General features: G+C 37.9%; 1 protein-coding gene across 9 annotated transcripts in view; it reads right to left on the bottom strand.

Moving 5' to 3' along the window:
• The window catches only part of BCAR3 (BCAR3 adaptor protein, NSP family member), a 93,921-nt gene that overhangs the window by 47,874 nt on the left and 22,360 nt on the right, over positions 1 to 23,687 (bottom strand). For 5 of the 9 annotated variants that reach the window (XM_048313013.1, XM_048313014.1, XM_048313011.1 and 2 more), the window contains 3 exons: positions 20,618 to 20,732; positions 18,909 to 19,023; positions 2,250 to 2,574 (listed from right to left, as the gene is read on the bottom strand). In XM_048313013.1, the coding sequence (XP_048168970.1) occupies positions 2,250 to 2,574; positions 18,909 to 19,023; positions 20,618 to 20,704 (527 nt within the window). In that variant the 5' untranslated portion in view covers positions 20,705 to 20,732. Of the gene's footprint in view, positions 1 to 2,249; positions 2,575 to 8,367; positions 8,462 to 8,499; positions 8,554 to 8,693; positions 9,035 to 18,908; positions 19,024 to 20,617; positions 20,733 to 23,687 lie in introns of those variants that run through there. The other 4 variants (XM_048313020.1, XM_048313016.1, XM_048313018.1 and 1 more) reach the window with 4 other exon arrangements.

The following is a 23,687-nucleotide window of genomic DNA, read 5'->3' as shown; positions in this document are numbered from 1 at the left end:
CAGCTCATTATTGTTTTCCTATTCTCATCGCTCTGGCTTATTTTTTGTTTCACAAAATAATGTGATGTGTATTCATATGTTAAAGTATTACTTTGAATTATTAAAAATGTTATCATAGTAATGTTTTTTAAATTAGAATTAATCAAACAAACAATGACATGATAAGAATCATATCCATGTGCACATGAACACTGCAATCCTAATGACTATTAGTTCTGGCCCACTGGCATCAAACACAGCACTTGGGTTGCACAGTGCATCCTGAAAATGTGTCATTAAAATGTGTACTCACATGTTCAGTTTTTGTAAACAGCATTATAGCAATGAAAGACTGATATACTCCTGAATGAGAATATTCATGTAATGTTACACTGTTTCACAAATTCCTACACTGAAGTAACAGGGCTTTTTTGTAAAAAAACACTAATAAGGAAACATGGACTCCCCTACACTATTAGGCCCAGGTAATTTCAATGTGAATGTAAGCGTTAGAATGAATACCTTAGCATATATGGCAAAATGCTTACCACAGGCTAATCAGACTTTCTCTCTCAATTTTCCTTTAAAGTAAACTAATGAAAAGTGCAGTGTCATTGCAAGAAGATCCAGAAAGTGATGTATTTGCTGACTGCCAAGTTGTTATTGTCTTCTGCTTTAACACAACTGTCCATCCAGGTCATGGAGCAGAACATTTTACAATGGATCACATAATGATCCATTGTAAAAATTAAAGAAACCAATTGTTAGAAGTTGTTAGCATAGCATTCAGAGTGTATTTTACCAAAGTAACTGAAAGATCAAACAGGAACAGCACTTGCTGCTATGACTCAATAGGCACAAATTGTATTCACAGGCTGCATTAATAACAATCCTTTGAATCTCTTTATTAATTCAAAAGCATTATGTTTTCATTCTGACCAGCAGACCTTCCTGACATTTTCCTCTCAAGCATTCTGTTCGTACTCTTACTGGTTTGCCGAAGTGTTCTTTATAGGACAAGGTTGTCACATTCATGTCATAAGACAAGGTATCAGTAGGATTTGGCCTCTCAAGAAAATAATATTTAGTAACTGCTCTTGAAAAAGAAGATATAAAATAAAACTTCAGGGTATATCACCATATTCTTTTCACAGCAACACCCCAGGCTGCTTGCGTTCTCTAAAAGTATGTAAATAAAAGAAGCAAATTATGTTTTAAACACCAGTTCATATAAGTAGGTACATCTCAGAGATCAGTGACAAAAGAGTACTAAACCCACTTAGATCCTTTCTTCTTTTAAAATGAATGGGGTATAGAGAAGAAAGACTTCTTTTTAGGTGAGAAGAAAGCTTGATCCCATAAAGCACAAGCAAAAAGCATAAAAAACCCACTCTAGACACAGAAGCTTACTCACAAGACTTGAAAACCAAAAAATTGTAGTGATGGACACAGCAAGACTGCAAATCCTAATTCAGAACTCGTAATTTGGATATATTTTCTCAGCCTTTAACTCCATCAGCCAAGCAACCAAACATTCTCTCATTTCTATGTCTTTAAGTGATCCACTGCATTACACTGAATTTTTCTTTTGTTAGCTGGAAATTTTTTCCCCATTGTATAGATGTCAATACCAAAACCAAAAAAAAAGGACATTTACAAAATTAATTACTTTTTGTAAGCAATGAAATATCAGTGATGATAACAGATTCCCAAAAGAAAGGTTAGCTGTAAGAGTATAGGTTTTTCTCAAGAGTTATGCATATGTTAACCACAAAGTCAGGCAGGAATAATAAATAGGGATAATTTGTCATTAGCTCAGCGTACATGGGGTTCCAGTAAGTCTTTCATGAAGAAGGCTTACACACAGCTCTAGATTTGAGGCAGCTGGAACACCACTCTCCTTTTCCTCAGCCCTCTATGCATATTGCATGGAATACAAATCAAAACCAAGTTTGAGCAGTTATGACTTTTTGATTAAAATTGCTCTGTTACAACAATGCAAAGGGTGATATCAAAGCAATTCACTGACTTAAAAAAATTTTCTCCATGGGAATAGTACATGCAGTATTATACCTTTTAAACATGCAGAGGGAAGACACAGTCATTAAAAATTATTTACATCTTCCATCAAGACCTAAATTGAATACTGGGGGGAAAACTTAAGAGTTATAGTAAACAGCTGTATCTATAACTGGGCCTTCAGAGGCTTAGAAGAATATGTAATAATACCTATGCAACTAACATATGCAAATTAAGGTTTTACAACATACCTGGCATGGAGTTCGCCGCTCTTTCCATTTTCTGGAGGGTACTCTTCTATAACATCCTGTACAAAAGGTGGCTGCTGCCGTGTTCTCATGTAAGGCAACATTCCCACGTGGCTAAACATATCACAAGACCGAGTGGGAACTGTCCCCTTCTTCTTCCTGGGGAGAGTGCCATGGATAGAGATGCCTTGAAAGGAGTTTGAGTGATGCTCAGTTGGTGAAGGTTTTGTGGTCAAAAGGTCCATGGAAGAAGCTAATGAGAACTGGTGGTTCACTGGGCCATTTCTAGGAATACTTGAAAATTTTCCTGCAGCTATCATTTTTGATTCTGGAAAAACAAAACCAAGATTTCTTAGTGTGCATCAATCATGAAAGCCCCCACTTAAAGGAAGTTAAGTAGCATGACTAGCAAAGGTATCTGAAACTGAACTTTTGCTTTGCTTTGAGGCAGTCAGATACCTCAAGATCCAGTCATGCTGCTCTCAACTGCACATCAAGCACACATGTATAACTTTATACATGTTAAAAGTCACTACAAAAAACAAGTCTGGACAAACGTGCAAGAGCAGGCCCTGAACAATTCTCCATTTTTATCCACAGAGTTCCTCTTTTTTGCTTTTTAACATCCTCTGAAGACTCAGACATCAACTTTGAATCACTGACAACAAGTAAAGTTTTAAGAACATTTTGTCAAAAAATAAAGGACACTACAGCTTGGTTTGAAAGAATATGTTTTTAAACCCAGAAGCTGGCACACTGTGAGGAAAAAACTGTTGCTAAGGAGTCTTGCTCAAGTAATAAATCTAGCAGATAACTGGTCACATATTTCTAACAGGCTGTAAACTAAACGGCTCTACCCAAGAGATAAGGGCAGGAGCAGATTACTGGAATTCTCTTCTTCAGCATGCCCAGCCTGCTGGCTCAAATCGTTGTTGACAGAGAGATTTGCATAGCTGTCAGTCTCTGGTACACTCAATTACAGTCTGCCATACAGTACAGGTTTTTCTGTTATTGTGAGCAAAAAGCTTTGTGAGACAAACACTTCAGGCTCATTAACAAATTACTGTTCTGTTCCTCAAAAAATGCTGCCCTGTGCTCAGTTTATAGTTTTGTATTACAGAAGACAGGCTGCCTTATCCTATGCAGTTATATTAGCCTGCAAAAGCCTAACAGAACAGACCACCTGACCTAAAGTGCAACCAGTCCTGTATTATTTAACCTAGGTGTTAGTCAACCAGGTGCTTCCCACAGAAACTGGAACAGCCACAGATGCTGCAGAGATTGATATGAAATCAGAAAGCAGAAGCACTTTTGGAAATAACAGTTATGGACAGAGGGAATCTGTTCTGACCGCGGTCAAGTTTCATGCTGAAAAATAAGATGAGCACCCTGAAGGCCCAGGAGCCTGGAAGTCAGCTGCTTACAGCTACGTAAGAATTCCTCCTGGTTTGGGGAATGCACAGGTGTTGCAAGGAAAACAGAGGTGCCTCTATAGTCCACCCACTCCCTTCTCCAGCCTTAGCATCACAGCTACCATCAAAATGTTTCTGCACTGAAGCTACTGTTACTTCTACTCAGAGGTTATCATAACAGGCTTAGTTTTACAGTAATGCTAAAGCTGATCTCAAAGTATGTAAAAATTCTGCTTTTTCCTGCCAGCTGCACTGCAGATATTCGCCAGCTGGATAAGGTTTTCAGACTTCAACAACAAATCTCTTTCCAATTCTCCCTTATTGAAAGTCCTACAATAAATACTCAGTAATTAATTTTTTCTTTTTTATTCTTCCATTTGCCAACCCTCTGTCAGAGCACAGGTACTATGTACTATAGCAGAAAAGTCTCTGGAAATAGCACTTCTGCCCAGGGAGAACCCGGCTGACTCTGGTCACATCTCTTGATGAAAAGAGTAGAAAAGATTTGAGGTGTTAGCAAAGAACTGACATTTTTAGTCACGTGGATCCAAATAAAATACAAAATCCTAAAGAAACCAAAATACACTCTCACAAAAAATCTGCCATAAATTATCACATAGGCCCTTGATATGAAGTAGTAAATCATCTCTCCATTTATGATGTGGTTGAAGGACACAGTTTCTGCTAGTTTCAGCTAGTACTAAAAATCACATAATTATTTCACAATAATTGCTGTAAAGTCAGCTTTGCATTATAATTGTTCTAAGCAAAAGAACTGGTCCACAGATAGGAAGATCTAAAATGCAAATGCTTACCACAAAGCTGAAACCTCCTCTAGCTAAAACAAACTGACTGAGCTTGTTTCTTGTAAATTCAGCTTTGTTATTAGAACAGAATGATACAAATTATTTCCAACAATAGAGGGAAAAAGAGACTTCTTATAGTTCATACAATCATTTGAAACTCAACTTTGTGTATTCATTGTAGAAAAGCAAGAAACATCGTTTATGGAATCTGAAAAAGTGGAAGCTAGCTGGCTCATATTGTACAAATCTTGTTCTCCTTTCAGGGGCTGCTGAGAGTCTGTGCTTAATTATTGTACTTTCTTATTGGTTTATATAAAAACCACCCCCAAACCTCTGAATTCCAACTGTTTTAGTTCAGGTTATCCAGTGAGAAATTTTCTCTTAGCCTTTCCCGCAAGGTTACCACTGCTGTGCTGAAATTACGACATTACGTGCAAGCAGGTATCAAACCCAAGCTGTTACAAACGTAATCATTGAAAGCTTTGGTTTAATAGCTGATGAGTCCACAATAGGCTTACTGTGACATTAAACTGTCAACCACTTCATGTCTGAGGATCCACAAAGAAAGCTGAGAATTCACTCTCCTAACCCAACCACAAGATAATTCTTACAGCAGCCCAGTAGTTTTCAATCCAACAGTCTGAGAGTTTTCAACAAATTAACGACCCCCTGATGCACAGCATTTTCCATTTCACCGCTACTTCTAAGAAGCCCTTAAGAATCAAAACCAAGCTCCCAGAGTTGTCCTAATCATTGCTTCTTTTAAGTAGTACTCACGTGACTTACAAATTCAACCCACAATCCTCAAATTCATACCTGAGTTTTGTTTTGAGGAATCAAGGGAGAGTTCCACAGTTAGTACAAAAATACCTGCACTCAAGAACTTGCAATACACTTAGCCACAAGTATGTGTGCAGAAGCTTTGATAATATTTCCAACAATCCTCCCTGCAAAACCTCTTAAAAAAAACCCTCAAAAAATCCCAAACAAACAAAAAACCCCACAAAACAAAACCCAAACAAATAAAAAACCCAAACCAAACGAAAAAACCCAAACAAAAGTGAGAACAACAGGTCTGCTAGCTTCCACCATACGTAAGTGTAAACAGAGAACTACAACAATCAGATCAGTAACAAAAGTCCTGCCAAACTATCCATACTGTTTTCTTGTATTGAATATAAACACTGGAAAGTGGGAGCCTCTTCAGCTGCAGACTCTGGAATGTCTCAAATACTTTAGTATATGATTCAAAGAATGTTTGACTTTACTAGATACAGAAACCCTGAAAATTTTACTCCCTAAGAGACAGTGTGCTTTGAACATTTGCCATCATGCAATCAACAATAGAAATGGTAGAAATTGTAACAGAACAATGGCTCAAAAGGAACTGCAATTTAATTGTACACATTCCTATTTGTCAAAATGCAGCACCTAACAAAACAGAGCACTTTGGAAATCATACAAATTTCCCCTAACCAGGTGCAAACAAGATGGACTCATGCCAATATAATGTTAAAAATGGCAAATGAATTTGTATTTATACATAGAGTGGCACTTTTCTTTCTGCAGTTTGTAATTTGGAAGAATATATGGGAACAGAATTGTCAGGAGTCACATTGTGAATTCAGAGAACTAGAAAGCATGAAGGTTTCCAGGTAACTTCTGACATATTCTAGGTTTTTGTTATGAATGAGGGTGAGCAAATACAAATGAAGAGGGCTCTAAAATCAACATGGCATTTAGAATAACAGTATGAGATTGGACATAGAATAAAATATGTATGTGGTGGGCAATTCCAAACAGGTGGGGTGTGCATCTCTTCACATCATTGCTCAAAACAAGAAAGAACCATGAACAATGAAACAAATAACTTTCACCTCCCTAAAACAACATACTAAATATCCTTCTGCTTGTGCCATCTTTGGGATTCAAATCCAAATTTTCTGGCTCAGCTTGTCCTCATGAAAGCTTTCTGATGTTCCCACAGCCTGAGGAAGTGTTCTGATGGTTCATTCAAAATGACACAGATATAGGATTAAGTGCCCCTTCCATACTACAACATAACACAACCAATGGCAGGGTCTTCTACTTTGCTGTTTCAATATACTGGAGGAAGAGAAGTGAGGGAAAGGGAAATCTTCAGTTCAGCCTCAGAGATGCATGAAGGGCATAGCAAACAATCCAAGGCTGTATATGCTCATGCTAATAGAGACCTCATAAAAGGAAAGAGAAAAGCAATTTCAGAGTTCCAAATCAAACTCTCAAGCTATTTCAAAACTCAGAGTTATATCTAAATCAGTTTTGGACATTATAAGACCCACATTTCTCTCAAACCCTTATTGATCTGCTATTTGGGTGATTCTCTTTCTTAGATCTAAATCTCTAGAATTTATACCTGGAGTTATCATATCACCAATCTTTACCATTATATAGGCTATGAGGCTAAGAGGGCTTGAACATGGTTTAAGATACTCAGCTGACTGTTAGCAAGTATTTAAAAGACGGAATCAACTTTTGTGAAAACTCTACTTACTTTTGCCACATCAAATCTCCTCACAAATTCCTCCCACTCATCTCCCCTCCCCACCTTGAAATCAGCAATAATAAATTTCAGCAACTGGAAGACCCATTACTCTCTTCTCCCTGCTAAGTTATTTGGTGTATTTGCATGCACTTTGCAGATGCATACAGAAAAAAAATGAAAGTGAACATGCTTAATGGTGAAGAAAGTCAAGGTCAGGACAAAAAGGCAGATGAATTTCCCCAGATTTTTTTTTTTTCTGTGTGAAGTAAGAGAATAAGGGAAACAGAAAAAGCATAACTTAAAAGCCTCTGAAGTTAACATATCATAGGAAAAAACAATCAAAACTGTAGCCATTATAAATTCAAGGTGGATTTCATGTTGTCCCCCTAGAAGCAGTGTAGTATTCCTCATTATTGTAACAAAAAAGAAAGGATTTCTGCTCCCCCAAATGGCTGAGAAGCAGCTTTCTGCAACCTGTATTTTCTACTTTTGTTATGAAAAAGAGAAACTGATGCAGTAGCTTCTATAGCAAACATGTCACAGGACTTTGAGAAGATTAAGGTTCAAGAACCTACAGCCTGTTATGATACAGAGACATAGATTGAGAAAGCATATGCAGTAGTTCAAAGGCTTTAAGCTACTATCAGAAAAAAACATGAGTCTGTCAAACATCAAACATCCCCACAAGATTAGTCAGGTCAGTGCTTCCAAAGGGTCTTGAAGTGCTATCACAGTGTCCATGCTCTCCTTCTCTCTCTTTATGTATGTCATACAATTTCCAGTCTCCTCCTATACATCCTTGCACTGTAATCAGTCAGCTTATTAAAAAAGATATTTTTAACTATTATTCTCACACAACAGAATACACACAGGCCAGGATAAATTATCTTTGAAATGTCTTTTTCTCATGATGAGAGAAACAGATAAACCCCATACTTCTCTTTATGAATTTTCACATGTAGAATGCCTTCATATCTATAAAAAATGCCAAGAAAAAGGGATCATTGAGGATGATTCAATAATAAGTACAGCTTTCTTCATTTGGCCATGAAATTATCTCTTAAATGTAAGTGCCCAATCAGTTAGCTCAGTAATCCTGAACAGTATGAAGCCTTGACTTGAAATAAACTTCTCTACCCATTTTGCTAGCAGAAACAGAGAACTTTATCAAGGTTACAGTCAAATCTAAGTGTTTGTTAGCCAATTCTTCAAAATACAAGCTTTTGTTCCTTTTCTGGTAAAGGAAGCAATTTATTTTGACCTCCTCTGTTCCCACGATGTTACAAAAGAAAAAAAAAAAAGAAAAAAGAAAGAAAAGAACAACACACTAACTGAAAAACCCTTTCAGCATTACTATTTCGAACTAGCAACCAACTTACAGAAACCACAAATTCGGACAGAAAGAAGTGCTTCGCTCCTCTTCAAAAGGCAAAGAAAAAAAAAAAAAGGACAGAAAACAGCGTTTCTTTTCTCTCTACTCAGGGAAGTATCTCGGCATCTCGAGTACGCACCAGGGTTTTACACTTATTTAACAGATTTCCATGGATTCAATTCCCATAAAACCTAAGCACTGGAGCCAACGTCTCAGTCGTCACAGTCACAGCTACGGCATTTCTAGCAGCCCGCAAGCCATCCCGGGCAGGGGCAGCGCTCCCCCCTGCCCCGACAGCGCTGTGGGGACACAGGGACACTCGCACACACTCACACACAAAACCAGCCCTTCATTCTCTGCCCGAGAGGTCAACGCTGTCCCCGCAGTTACCGGGTCTGATCACTGCTGCTTCTCTCCAGGCTTTCTGCGGATCGGCTGGAGCGTCTGTCCTGGCGATCTCCTGGCAGCGTGTCCGGCCCGCGTCCCTCCCTCGGGGCCGCGGAGCCGGAGCGGGCAGCCGGGAGGGGTGGCCGGAGGCCGGTCCCACAACAACAACGGTGCGGAGCGCTGCCAGAAAATGAACGGGGACGCTCTCGGGAGAGCCCAAGGTCTGGCCGTGCCGCGGTAGGAGCCGGCGCGTAGCCAGCACCAGCCCGCCCCAAAGAAGCGCAGTTCGCGATAACTTAAGGGTGACTCAACCGGAGCCTTCTACGAGCGCTTTATCGCTCGCTGTCCGGTCCGCCACAGCCCGGCCGCAGTTCCGTGCCTCTCCCGCCTGCCACACGAGCCCCTCCCGGCCGCCCCTCACCTGGGGCGGGAGGCGGCTCCGGCCGCTGCGCAGCGCCCCGGGCTGGGTTAGGGCTCGCGGCCACACCCTCCGGGCCGCTCAGGCTGAGTCTCGCCGAGCCCCCGGCGCGCCAGACCCCGGCAGGCCGTGACCTCCCGATGCCCTTTTCCATCGATTTAACAATTTAGGCTCCATAATTTCGTCTCTCAAATTAGCACTACAGCAAAAATTAACAGTTTGCTAAATCCAGCCTGTTCACAGACGATTCAGAGCCTATTACGCACTTTGCACACACAATTTACTTGTGTTGGAAGACGCCCCCCTCATCCTACCAAGTCGCGTGAAGTTATTTGTGCAACAGGTTGGTGGAATAAAACGCATTTTCTACAACAAAGGGTCAAATAGCTGTACAGATTCGGCAGCTACTGACAGAACAGATGGTCACTTATCCACTTATCCTCCTTTTGTAAAGTATACCTTCAAAAAAATGAGATAATTATAGATAAAACCTTCGTTTTCAACTAATTACCTCAAGCACCTTCAGCTGTACCATTGACTCAGCCACAGAGCTTTTGCTTTAATACAAATCAAGGCACACTCAGTTGACTTTTAAAGCACTGTCTAGATCAGGTTTTGTTTGTGTTTTTTTTTTTTTTTTAACGCCGTGTTTGTCTCTTGCCCATTGGCTCAGTCTTTCAGGCTGCCTGGCCAACATTTCTCTGGTTTTACCACAGTTATTCCAGTTGTTCAAAGCAATTTCAATTCCCATCGTATCAGAACTCATAAGTCAACATTTTTCAAACGTATTCACAGCTATCCCATTTGCATTAGCTTTCCAGAGGCAAATTATTTTCTGCCTAACCAAATATTTAATTGATTTTGACATCAAGTATTTGATCCCTACTAGTTGTATGGTGGTTCTCTTTTGGGAGATCCTCTTCATGCACTATTTTCATTTCACTCTAAAGTTCAATCCTTTCATTATCTTCCTCCATTTTTACCAGGACTAGCTTTAATAAATTGCTTCTGATGTATCTACTTCAGAGTCTGACTTCATGATGTTGCGGAAGTTGTGGTCCTAAGATAGCTCAATGACAAATGCAATTAAAGATCACGTTATGTATCTTCCAGGACCTCTGTATATTATCAAGCCAATAATCAAAAATAAATGAAACTGTGATGGTGTTCTCACACTAAGCAAGTTAAACATCCAATAGTGACAGCAGCAGGATTAAAATTCCACGGGATGATTTACCACAGTCACATCTCTGGGTACTGGGTAGAATTAGGACATCTACCTCATCTTACACATTGTCCATTACACTGAATTTTGCAATCTGAGAGATCTGAAATATCTCACAGCAACTTTTTTTTTTTTTTTTAATGAAGCAATTAAAACCAGAAAAAAACACTGGACCTTCATTTGAAGTGAGCTACTGATAAACTAAGAAAGCTACCAAATCTTGACAAGCTGATGGCACTCTGTGTTTGTCTTGCCAGTTGTGAAAAGTATTGAGGATAGAGAGGCACCAGAAATATTTCAGGCACAGTGACAGATTCCAGAACTTCACTGCCACGAGTAACAATCTGTGGAGATTTCCCATAGGATATTTCACTCTTAATCTTTCTTCAAAATATACTTGGGAGAGGGAGGGAAGGAGCAGGGGGAAGGGAAAGGAACCTAAGAACACCAGACTGTGATCTCATGTTGGACACCAAAATGCCTCACCAATATGTCCAGTGCAAGAAAAATGGCATTAGGGTGAGAATACAGAAAGAGGAGTTGACATACCTGGATTCCACATTCAGTTCTAATATTCTGACCCACCTATTTCCTGTATGACATATACTAACATTTTTGTAACATACATCACTGTGGTAGTTATTTTTCACAGAGAAGACTGTATAGTACTCTATCAGCTTATCGAGTGGAAGATGCTACAGAAGTGCAAACTATTATTTTCCTCATTGCATAAAGGAAAATGTCTTGCTTCTCTATCTAAACCACATGTTCCACAGTACAGGTAAAAGACATTTAAAACCATGCCAAAAACTCTGATCTGTTAGCACATAAGATGGTCTCTATTGGCTGATTCTAGTAACTTTGGAAATTTTTAGGCACTGTAGTTACATAGGAAGTAGTGTCATGCTTGTCATTTTTTTTATGACTAAGAACCAGAAAAAGGGCAGTAATTTCCTTAGTAGCATGCCTACGTGCTAAGTAATGGGACTGTAGCTGGGCAGCCCTGCCTAAACTGTGATTACTCTTGTATGAGTCATTACATTCTTTTCCTAAAGTTTTATTTTGTCTTCAGATGAAATTGAAAACTGGTCTTTGTCTTCATGTTTGACTATTTGCACAACCCATCCTTGCACATACTTGATGCAAAGCGGTAACAGAGAATGTGCCTACAAGATGCAAGAAGGAAAAATTCACAGGACTGCCTACAGTAGCTCCATTGGTTGTGAGTTACTCCGCATTAAGGTAGATTAGATTCCTCATTGCAAAACTTCCTTTCATACTTTCTATCTACTTTGGAAATGAGCTTACTGAGCTGTAGGATGAAGTCTGGAAGCACCAGTGTCCTGAAAGAAGCACAGCACACATCACACACTGCTGTGGCCTTCCATAGCCATCCTTGACTTCTGCATTCTGAAGGGGGGGAGTATGTACAGGTGCATCTTTTCACCTGCAAAGACACCCAGAAAAGCAGCTAGCTGAACAGATAAGTGAGGAGGAACACAACTGGGGCACAGGTCCCAAGACCTGTGCTGCTATAGCTTGCATGCCTTAATTATGCCAAGAGTTGTGTACTTGCCAGTTCTTGAGAGCATTTTCAAATGTGCTTGGCTTTCAAAAACAAAGAAAACAATGGGACAAAACAAGTGGATTCATGGGAAATTTTCAATTTGTCCTTAAATGTCAGAATTCCAGTCTTCCTCAAACAACCAGGAGAAAACACATTTACTCCAAAAGCACTGTTCTGCAGCTGCAGTGATAAAATGCAGAAGTAACTACACATGATGAGGACATGGCATATGTGGATTGCTCACACAGCAGTTGTTGTAGATTCCCCGATAAACAAAAGTCAAAGCAATTTGCTACTACATACTTGTCTTAGAAGAAAAAGGACCCAAACAAACAAAATGCTACACTTGAGTCTCAACTCCCACAGATGCCACATAGAAAAAATAATGATCATAGCTGTTGGCTAGGAAATCAAGTTTATTTGCTAGTAATTTTCAAGTTAATCAAAGATATCAGGGCAAATAAGAATGACAGTATCAACTGAAAAATGCTCCAGCACTTGGAATCTGACAATATTTATTTTATCTGTGCTTTCTAATGTCCTCCCTGGCTGCCAACTGAAACAGGCAAGTTTAGTCAGCACCTATCCAGACCTCCAAAATAAAACTACCAACATCATCTCTTGTTATTTGACCTGTCTTAGGTCTGGAGACACAAGGTATTTCACAAACTCCCAAAGAGTTATCTGTTATGAGTCAGTGTTCAGAAACCTCACAATCCCCAGCCTCAGAAAAGCTTGCAAACAGACATGTCCCACAGCTGATCATTCTGCAAACAATGTTGTAGTACAGCAAGAGTGTTTGAGGAGTTATATAAACTCAGTCATTGTCAGATATAAACCAGTAAAACCATCATCTTGAACAAAAAATAATTAGTAATTAAAAATAAATCACACTGATTCTGTGACAATATGTTGTGTCCCTTTCCCTCCTCTTTCAATTTGGTATTGAAAACCACGTGAAGCCGTTTGTGTTGGCATTGATTAGACAGACCTGTTTCAAAAGTTTGAAATACACTGGTAGAATGGCACTAAATCCAGTTTTCATTTGATGACTAGTTTTGGTAAATGATACTTTAAACTGGAAAGAAGCTGGAAGATGTCTTATGGGTCCCTTTTTACTAGAGGGTCTGTTTTCCTCTCTTTGCTTTTAGCAGTGCTACAACTGTTACTGGGGATCTAAGACTTCCTTGCAAGTTTCAGTTTCTCCATGTTTCTGTTAAAAGTCTCAAATACAGGAGAATTACCAGCCTCTCTTTACCTGTGACAGATGTTTTTAATTTAGATGTAGAGGTAAGGATAAACAAAAGGCCAGAAAGCACCGGTAAACAAATTTGGAACTTTCAGTAGATGAAATGGTACTGTCAGAGATGTTTGTTAACAACTCTGTAACAGCATTTACATTTCTGACCTTCTCAAACAGAGAAAGCAAAAAACTCCAAATCCTTGTGTCTCTCAGTGAGAGCAAAATAGACCACACAGGTTGCAATGCCACCTCTATTACACAGATCAAAATGTTCAAAGCAGCTTCCTCTCCCCTCTGTTGGCAAAGCTACCAGCATACTTTAGCATGAGGTTGGAATCTGACAGGTTGACACTACATACCACTGCTGAAAGCACTATGGCTGCATTTGTAATGTTTCAAAGAGCAAAAGCACCAGGATGTGTAGAAGGACTTTATCTGAGAGTGACAAAGGCAAGATATTTGGGGTTGACTATGCCAAACCAGTCATGGTTTTATGCTAATTATAATGGTCATCTAATAAAAACACAGGAGAGACTCCCTCAGTTATTTTACACCTTCTTTGGAGATGGACTTCTCTATTTATATTGTCCCCAAGCGCAAGTCAGGCTCTGTAGTGATTGCTCAGCTTCCTTCTTAATACCACACAACTTAGGTCTTCCATATTATAACAAGAAATCACTTCATATTTGACTTCATACTACTGCAGCATGGCAAGAAATACAACATAGGCAGAAACAGTTATCTAAGAATTTAGATGCAAAATCTAAAAGCAGGAAGTTATGGAATATTAATTGCATTCAATCTAATTCAGGTTTTGCATATTACTGTATGTTTACCCCCAATAAATTATGTCAATGCATATATTTTATTTAAATCCAGTAAGGCTAGATAAGAAAGCCTGTACAAGACAAAAAGGAAATATTCTTTATACTTTTTGCCTCTCGGAGAAAAACACTGCAATATGTTAATGAAATCACATTAGGCTATAAAATGCTATTATTCTGAATTCATCTCAGTAAAAGAAGTTAACAAAGTTCTAGCTCTTAGAACACCTCCTTAAAAAAAAAACTTATCACATTGCTTCTATATTTCTTTCCACTCATCACTCTACCAGTGATATATAGAAACATACATCACGAATACATGCAAATGTATACAAATAGTTTAACAGTTAAATGATACAAAGTTTTCAAATATAATGCTGTATTTAAATTCATGTCCCTAAAGGGGAAAAAAAAAAAAAATCTTCCATGTCTGGAAATACCCAAGGCCTTTTTTTAATTGTATCAGAATAGACATTTTCATTTATGTGTTTACATTTCCCTCTCTATAGGTACCATTTCTACTGGACTGAAGGAGCTGGTCACATCATAGTGGGATTCCTCAACACATCTGAAGCATGATTTATTCTTTTACTATAGGTCATAAAAAATCATAATAGACTCACACTCCTACAGACTGTAGCACACTGTGGTAAATGAGACTAAATACAACAAACATAAAACAATATGATTAATTAACACTCTGGTCCAATCCCACATAGCATAAACCCTGCTTTAGAGGATACTACGAAAACCCCAGTTCCTTCCAGAAGCACTACTCTACAAGTCCTGGGCTGTGGCTTTCAGGATGTGTCTGAACTGCTGATTGGTGCAGGACAGAGTGCAATGTCTCATGCTCAGGGAAGGAAGACCTTTCTGAGTAATACAAGAGTCAGATTACACCTAATTTGTCACCACTTTTTGTCATACCACACGAAGCCTCTTCTAGAAGAGGATATGTAATTTCCTGGCTTTTCTAAGATGCCAAACAAATATTTTAAACAGGTGCTAGCTAGCCACTGAGAACATTCCTATGAGCATAGCCCATATTTTTTGCTTTTCTTAGAGGTGCTAGTACCCGAATTTTGGATGCATCTTGATTTCACACTGTGACAAGCCCAGGCACGTTCCAGGCCTCACCACTTAACTCTACAATTTCCCTGGAACAGAAAACAGGAGGTACATCTCAAAGGAGTCACAGCATGTGATGAGTACATGAATGGATACTGGTGTAGATGGCAGGACATCAAGATCCAGAACACGCTACAGCGCACATCAAAAGCTAAGTCAAGATATAGCCAAAAAGATCATGGAATGAGTATTTATGTCTCTTCCCATTCATACCTTTGAAGCGTTTTGTTAGATTAAATGCTTAGAGACTGAGAAAGTATTCTAAGAAAGCATCACTATCGATTGCTGTGCTCTTTCATGTTTTCACGCGACATCTACTTTGCCAGTAGCTGATCCTGGAGAAACTATTAGTCTGATTCTGTACATGGCCACAGAGTCCTCTGTTCATGAAACAGGGTAGGAAGTATATTTAGAACTGGTAACGATTTTGCACTTAGGAAGAAAATCTTCAGAAACTGGAAACACTTTTCCACTTGCATACTTTGATTTGCAAGGAAATGAAAGGTAGTGATAAATCCTAAGAAAATACTGGAGATCATCAATATTTAGAGAAAAAGAAACAAATGCTTTCTTGAAATTTGTAAGGCTGCACTCAGAAGAAGAGATTAAATATTCCAGAACAACCACAGTTTTAGCTTTTAGGCCTAAATTAATTCCATCAGCTGTCAGCGTTTGCTAAGAGATCTGTCAGGAAGAGCCATCCTGGCATATCTCTACAATCAACAAAAAATACAGACACCTACAAAAGGTAGTGAACTGAATTATCTGCTGAATTCATCTGTCTCTCTCCAATAGCAGAGGGAGCAGAGAATGACTTGCCTCCCACTTAACACTGTGATTTCAGTTTGGGCAGCAGAGCTGTTTCAGCCAGCAGGGCTCAGCTCTGCTGTCTCTTCCGTGGCCATTCAGGCTCATACGAGCGTTTGCGCAGCTGAACAGGGAATTGGCTTGGGGACTTGATGCGGATGGAGAGGAGAGGAAAAAAAGGTGGTTTTTCAGCTAGACATATTTCCCAATGGGTTCTCCATGCAGCTGCAGGATAGTTTTACAGACAACTAAAGGAATGATAGAGAGATGGGAAAAAGCAGCTAAGGAAAGATGAAAAGGACACAGACTGCTTAGGCTGGGATTTTGGAAACTCAGCTTCAATTAAGGTCAAGAGTCAACAGCACAGCAGCCTTTAAGTTTTCTGATACAGACCAAAAATATCAGAGCCCCATTATTCAAATCACTGATCCACTATTAAATTCATTCTGCCGGCTTGAAGTGGTTTAACAATTTTGAATGTTTATTTTCCTACTGATTACCTAATGCTGCTCACAAATCAGTTATCCTAGTCACTTCCCTATCACTGGCTGCCATAAAGATGGCATAAAAGCATCAAGCAAGTGAACTTCGTATTGTGTACTCTGCCTGATTCAACAGATATGTGATCATGTGCACATGTTTCATCCAGCTCTCATGTGTTGTTGGACATTATGGCAATGAATAGATTATGTCAATCCACAGGTCTTGGTATTAATTACTGTGGAAATACAGCCCAAGTAGCTGGAGCTAGACAGGATGAACCCAAATCTTAGTGTACTGAAACATGTCCTGTTCAGAGTAGTTTCAGAGCCAAGATAACATTTTAGAAAACAGAAAATGTTTTCACAAAAATACCCAAAATTTAATTTCACTTTTAACCCCGTGCAAATGCTTACTTATTAAAGTGACTTATCACTTGAAGCACTCTCTGGAAACTGCTGAACAAGCACCAAATAAAATGTTGTTGTTTAAAGCTCAAAATAACAGCAAACATAATAAGATAGCTTTTGCTCTTTGCCAGTAAGTACATTAGTAGGACATTAGCATTTATTTAATAGAATAGAAAATTTTAAACATTTTCTCTAATGTCTAACTACAGTGAAGTTCAGTGCTGGAAAACAAGCATTTCAGTGTAACTGAGTAGGCACTTTGCTCCCAGACACAGCCTTCTGTCAAAGACAGACACAAAACAAAACCATGTCATAATAGGCTGGAGATGGGATAACAACCATTAGTCCCTACTGTGAAAACAAACCAGTCAGCACTCTCGTGTATGACTGACTGAACCGATCTGTTTTCAACCTTCCCAGAAATCCTTAATAAATCCTTAATACCAAAGCTATTCAGGATGCAATTTTCTGGTGTAAACAGAACTTGGAGATCAATGTGTCTGTATTTTTTTCAAGCATGTCATTCAATTATACAGTTAATTATCATTAGCCAAAACCCAACAGTGAATGGAAACATTGCTCAAGATAAATGCCCATAAAAATATGAATATGAGCCAACACTAATTTTACTAGAATTTAGCTTAAAGAGTTCTAGCCATTAACTGCCAAAAAGAAAAAAACAAAACTCAAATGGCATCATGCTGTCACTTTGCATAATCTGTGTGAAAAAATTCATATTCACTGAAGCCATCAGCAATACATCAAGATTTGATGTAGCTCAACATATTTGAAGCAGAGCAATCATGAGTTGGAACATTCTGGTGAGTTGATTGAAATGTTGCATAACTATCTACAAATCAATTTACCACATGAATGACAGTTTGAACAGTCCTTTCCTCTGAGAAACAGTGCTACATTGTCAATTGTAATACATTCTGCACTCCAATACCTGAAACGATTATGAAATACAGTCCTGATGCATGCAAAAACAAATATCAATTGAAACACATCCAGTTTCATTGCAATCATCAACTGAAATAATTTCCTAATCTGTTCACAATAGCAGTTACAAAAATGCCGTATTTACATCCACCATCCAACCTATGAGCCGTAGAAGTTGTGTAATTGTTAAACCAATATTGAACTCATCAGAAAACATTGAGGAAATACACTGACCTACTTGTACACAATCAGTTCTAGTTCCTTCTGAAAACTTCAGTAGATAAACATATTTTATGAATATTCAATTTCTACACATGGTCCAAAAGTCTTATCTTGACCAAGAGAATGTAGAAGCAGGACTGTTAACCAAGTAACTAAGTGCTTCACATTAAATTTGTAAAAGCCTTCAGCAGTGATCTGAAGAATTATTGGGCAGAATGCATAATATTTTTATCTCATTATCTTGTGAACAGTTCTCAAAATATCCAGTACAACAAGTCACAGTTGAATAACTTCCACTCAGACTACAATGTCTTACAGGGCTTGTTCCAACTCTCATAAACTTGAGTTGAATTTTGATACTGGACTGATAAAAACAACAAATGATGCAGTGATCAAGTCTTAATTCATAGCAAAGTCCCTAATGGAAAAGAAGGACTTTTGAGCTGTGTAAGCACTCTTCCGCTCCTCAGTAGGGATGAAGTAGGATGTGTACAAATTAGCTTGGTTTAGACCTTCTGATATGATCTTTCCAAATGAGGAAGATATTTGTGACACAGACTTCTGTCAATTATGGTGTGTTAACATTACTGTGTCTTGTTAAGATGAAGACTGTGAGAGCACTAGAAACTGAAATGAAAGTGGAGCCTTTTCTAAATGACAACTTTTATAAAAAATACAGGGTATGTTATTTTGTAAACCCATGCCAACATGTGAATGTTTAATTTTTGTTAAACTGATGTTTAACAATTCCTCTTATTGTCTGTGTAAAGTACCCCTGCATTCAGAGCAGTATCCAGGCTGAATCAGGGTATTTGTTTATCATCCTTTGTGACAGGGAAGCTTGGGTTGCCTTAGCTCATTCCTTAGTCTTTAGGAGACAACATTGAAATCTTACCTCTCTTTTGTTTTACCTCCTGAAGTAGCAGGATATTGGAAATGAGGTGTGTTCGGTGGCCTTGATTTTCAATTCCCAGTTTTCTAAGGTCAATTTCCGTAAGATGGAATAAGTCCTGTAGCAAATGCCAGAATAAGAAAAATATTATACTATTAATTAAATAATTAATTATACTATTAACACAGGAGAATTCAAGTGTCTTTCAGATACATTTCCTGTTTCTCATACCATAATAGCTAAGCTACATAATAGCAAATGTATGTATATTTATATGTTATATGAAGACCTCTTGCCATGATTAGGTATGTCATTGAAGGAATGAGGTATTTTTCTTTTAAAACATTAATTCATTGTCTCTCAATTTTTTCTCAAAACACATCTGGTCAAGTTATCTGGAGAGTTTCTAAAAACTATGACTTCTTTGAGTTTAAAAAAAAAAAAAAAAAAAAATCCCCAAAAGTGCTAGTATGCCAATTGCACTTAAACTAATATAGGAAGACATATCTCAGCATGAACTGATAGGAATAATGATTTTGGAAAGGAAGGTTGTGTATAATGGAGATGATATTCACTGTAATAGTAGATAACATGAGTTGTGACACTGTTTTGAAGAACAAGAATTTCCATATGATGCATTTGGGTAATCAAACCTGAATGGTTCTCTTTTAATCCACTTTCTCTCCAAAAACTCATTACTATTTTTTTTTCAAAATAAGTTGCTGAATAACTCCAGGCAGTATGTATAAGTCAGTACAGAATTTCAATTTGATGTTGATTTATAAGTAGGTACAAAGCTTCATTTGATGATAAAAACTTTCAGAGCAAATAGGAAATATATCAAAATATATTTCTTTATATTTTTACTGTGTTTACTGTGTTTTCGCTGTAAATAAGATCAAGAGAGGCACATAGAATGTACAGTATTTTGTTACTAGCAAGTCATGTTACTCAAAGTGGCCTTTTCTAAAGGAGATTTGCAATTTGGACCCTAAAACACAAAATGAGATTCACTGTCTAAATAATAAGACAATTGACACAGAGTTTCTAGTGTGAACCACTGTTTTTGAAGCTGTAATTTTAAAGTCTTTTTTTCAAACTAAAACCACTCCAAAAGCCTAACATTATTTGCTTTAGACTGAACAGTGCTCTTATTACTGAAAGCCTCAATTTCTTAAGTCACTAGCTAACACTGTTTTTAAAAAAAAAGTTCTCACTGTTGGAGAACTTCAGTCATGCCTGAGAATGTCATACTCCTTCTCAAATGATAACTCGTATGTAACTAATGACATGGAATTAGGGAGTTGAATAATTATTACTTCTAATTTATTCCTTTCTAGATTTGCTCAAATGCAAAAGTTGGTACTAAGGTTGAATTCACATTTCAGTAGAAAGGATTTTTCAGCTTTGGCAACAGTGACAGAGTGTTCCACTTCTTTTCTCAAAGACCCAACATCCTTCTTCCAAATTCGGAATCATCCTCCAAGAAACCCACAAAAGAGTACAAATGCAATATGCCTGCTCTTCAAACTTCAACAAAAAGTTTGTAAGAAGGAACAAAAAGTTTGTAAGATTGCTGTTAACTGAACAGCAGATGCTCAGGGTAAAACAATGGGAACTTTTACAAACACATTTTGGTTGTGTTTTTAGTAGCTTTAAAGATGTTACTTAACGTTTTCTCAAGAATTTTATTGAAAAAGGACAACTCTCACCTCTATACCATCATATTGTTCAAAGAGTGTGCAGTATTCTGCAAGACCAAGCTGGGTCAGCCAGTTAGAAATGGGTAGATACTTCATTATCTATTCCCTTCCAATGCCTACGACTCTGAAAAACAAAACCAAATTACAAATAACATTGCTTAGGAATGTTAAATGACTGAACTCAGAAAGCACTTCATAACAGGCAAGTTTCACTATTATGGCCAAAGAGATTAACACTTGTTTTTAAAACTGTTCAACAGCTTCACCAAGAATATATTTTTTAAGACTACAAATTTTATATTTAACTGTGAATACTTAAGATTCCATATTAGTACGTGACAATTAAAAAATATCTACAATAACTGCTAGAAAGTCATCACACTTATCATCCCAGAACAAAAAGAAATTCTACACTAAGCATTAAAGTAATCCCAGAATTTCCACAGAGCAACACTCTCTTTAAAAATACATTGATAAACAGTGGCTATTTAATCTTACTTGGCCAGCTGCATTTACTCTGTTTTTAATTTGTACTAAAAAACCCCCAAACCAACAAATAAATGCAAACCAAAATAACAATACCCCTGTCCTCCATGCCCCCATATGAAAATTCAAGCAGAAAATGTTGTTACCCTTGTATGACAAGATGCTAAGAAATACCAGATGCATTGCTTTCAAATATACTGCAATTACACCTTTGAATGGGATTATTTATGGCACACTTTTACATGCCATTAAGTATTTGCTAACACCTCGGTACACTTAGCCTTTTTGTTTTAATGAAAAATTTGTTCCTACGGCTGAGGGAGAAAAAAATGCCCTTTCTCTCACAAGATAACTAATTGCCTTTCTGATCTTGCTGCTAATGGTAGTTTTGGCAAATAAACTCAAACAACTCTCATTCAACCAGTATTAATTACACTGTTCATTGGATGCAGGGTACAGCCTAGTGGTCAGGACTCAAGATATATTCATAGCCTGATCAAGGTTAAGAGTAAAACGGAATTGCAAAATAAACTGTTAAAACCACTAAATATATCGTTATGAGATGTGGTTGTAGGCAGAGGGAGTTTCCTATTGTTCTTCTACTTTTACACCATTTATTTTATCTCTGGAAACAGAATTAATTTTTCCTTAAGGCAGGTAATGACACATTTTAAGATGCAAAATATGATTATAAACACACTGGCAAAGTGTGTGGCAGATTTTGGGCACGTATTTTTTTCTCTACTAAGAAATGATTATCCTTCCTTTCCAGAGAAAGGAAGGGAAGAAAATATAAATGACAGCATGTATTGCAGAGAAAGACAAGATCTCTGTTCTATTTATCTATTCCAAACACTGTCAGTTCCTGTACATCTAAGGACCTGCAAAAAGAGATCATCATAGGTTTAGTTAGGTCACTAGATTTTTGTGGGATAGAACCACTAAGGTGCCATGACACGCTTCTATTTATTCAGTTAGACTTCTGTTATTACTTAACAAGGTCAAGACTGAAGTTATTCTGGACTCCTTATGTGGAAGGTCTTGCAAAATTATCCACATAATTTATACCATTTCAGGGGTTTTCACATAAAAATAAACAATTTAAATCCAGCCTAGGTTTGTATCATTCTATTCCTGAACACCACCTGTTCAGAGGCTTTTATGAAATCAAATTACTGCTAAAAAGTTATGAAATTAGTAATAAAGGGAGATTCCTAGCGTGCCTCTCTGATCTACTGAGCTGAACTTTTACTTTCAGAGTGCTTTCCTGCATTCTCTCTCACAGTTGCAGTCATGCATCCTGGGGCACACGTGATGCAAATGCACAGAGGAAGGTGTTTTATACCTTGTAGCTTTTAAATCCAATTGTTCACACTACAATGCTTTACTATACTGATAATTCATTACTTCATTCCTCTGTCTCAGTATCCCAGAACCATTAAAAGATGCTGCTGCTGATGTTGGCTTGTTATACTCCAAACACAAGGTAAGTGATGTGTAATACCAGATTCTTACTTCAGCTATGACTTTGTCAAATTCGCATCACTGTAATTTTTTTAAAAGCATGTATGTGTGTATGACAAAGGGCACCAAAACTGAGTAATTCCAGATCACTGTGTGATCATAGTAAGTATTCCAGGCACAGTAATTCAAGCTCCTTTTTCAGTTTCCACTTGGGATTCAGGCAGTAATATGACAAGCCACATATCATGGTGTAATCCTGCCCCCAGCAAAATTACTCATGTGAGTCAGCAGAGCCAGCAATTTCATCTCATCTGGAAAGTCATTTCCCTTATTGTGCCTTTTCTATTTCAGCAAAATTGACTTGGATTGTACCTCCAAATTAAAACTAGCCTCCTGCTGTGACAAAGTAATTTATTAGGATAAATTGATATATTGGACAGCTGCCCAAGTAAGTTTTCTTAAGGCTTTTAATCACTTGAACTTGGCATGCTTTCTAACTTGAATGAAAGGCCCATCAGTTTTGTTTTCAGATAGACTGTGATGTACTTCCATTTCAGATGTACCTTTATCTTTTTCTGTCGTTAGTGAAATCAACAAACCCTCTAAATTACGGCCTCAGTAACTCTGACCTTCCCATGCAACAGCATGTACACCTCAGGTCCTGTGTTGTGGCACTGAGTAATAACACTGACCAAAGGTCTGTCCCCTTTGCTGATCACAACTATTTACGCTTAACTAAGCAATTCATTCAGGACTGTTGTATTGTAATGCATGTTCGAATGGCTGAAAGTTTCTGCCATTGGAGTGACAGTTTCTGAATGCTGTAGAATGAACAACTAAAAAAATTGGAAGTGGAGAGTTTGTGATGCCACCCCTCAGAGATTTTACTGTCTTAATACAAAAGAACTACCTCTTCTTTTGCAGCCCAGGTTAGAATTCTATTTCTTCTCTTTCTTCTTTGAACAATTTGCCAGTTGTAAGATATGTTGTAAGTAGTGCAGGTAATTTTCCAAAACACACAGATTTACATCTTAAGACAGTAAATCTGTGTGTTTTGGAAACATCTCAAAAGATAAATGTTTTGTAGAAGGAATACTAAATGCAAAGTGGGAAAGCCAGAGGGTATCAG

The sequence above is a fragment of the Corvus hawaiiensis genome, chromosome 9 (genome assembly GCF_020740725.1).
Source record: "Corvus hawaiiensis isolate bCorHaw1 chromosome 9, bCorHaw1.pri.cur, whole genome shotgun sequence".
Taxonomy (NCBI): domain Eukaryota; kingdom Metazoa; phylum Chordata; class Aves; order Passeriformes; family Corvidae; genus Corvus; species Corvus hawaiiensis.
The sequence above is the reverse complement of the archived record's forward strand: the minus strand, read 5'-3'. Positions and strand labels throughout refer to the sequence as shown.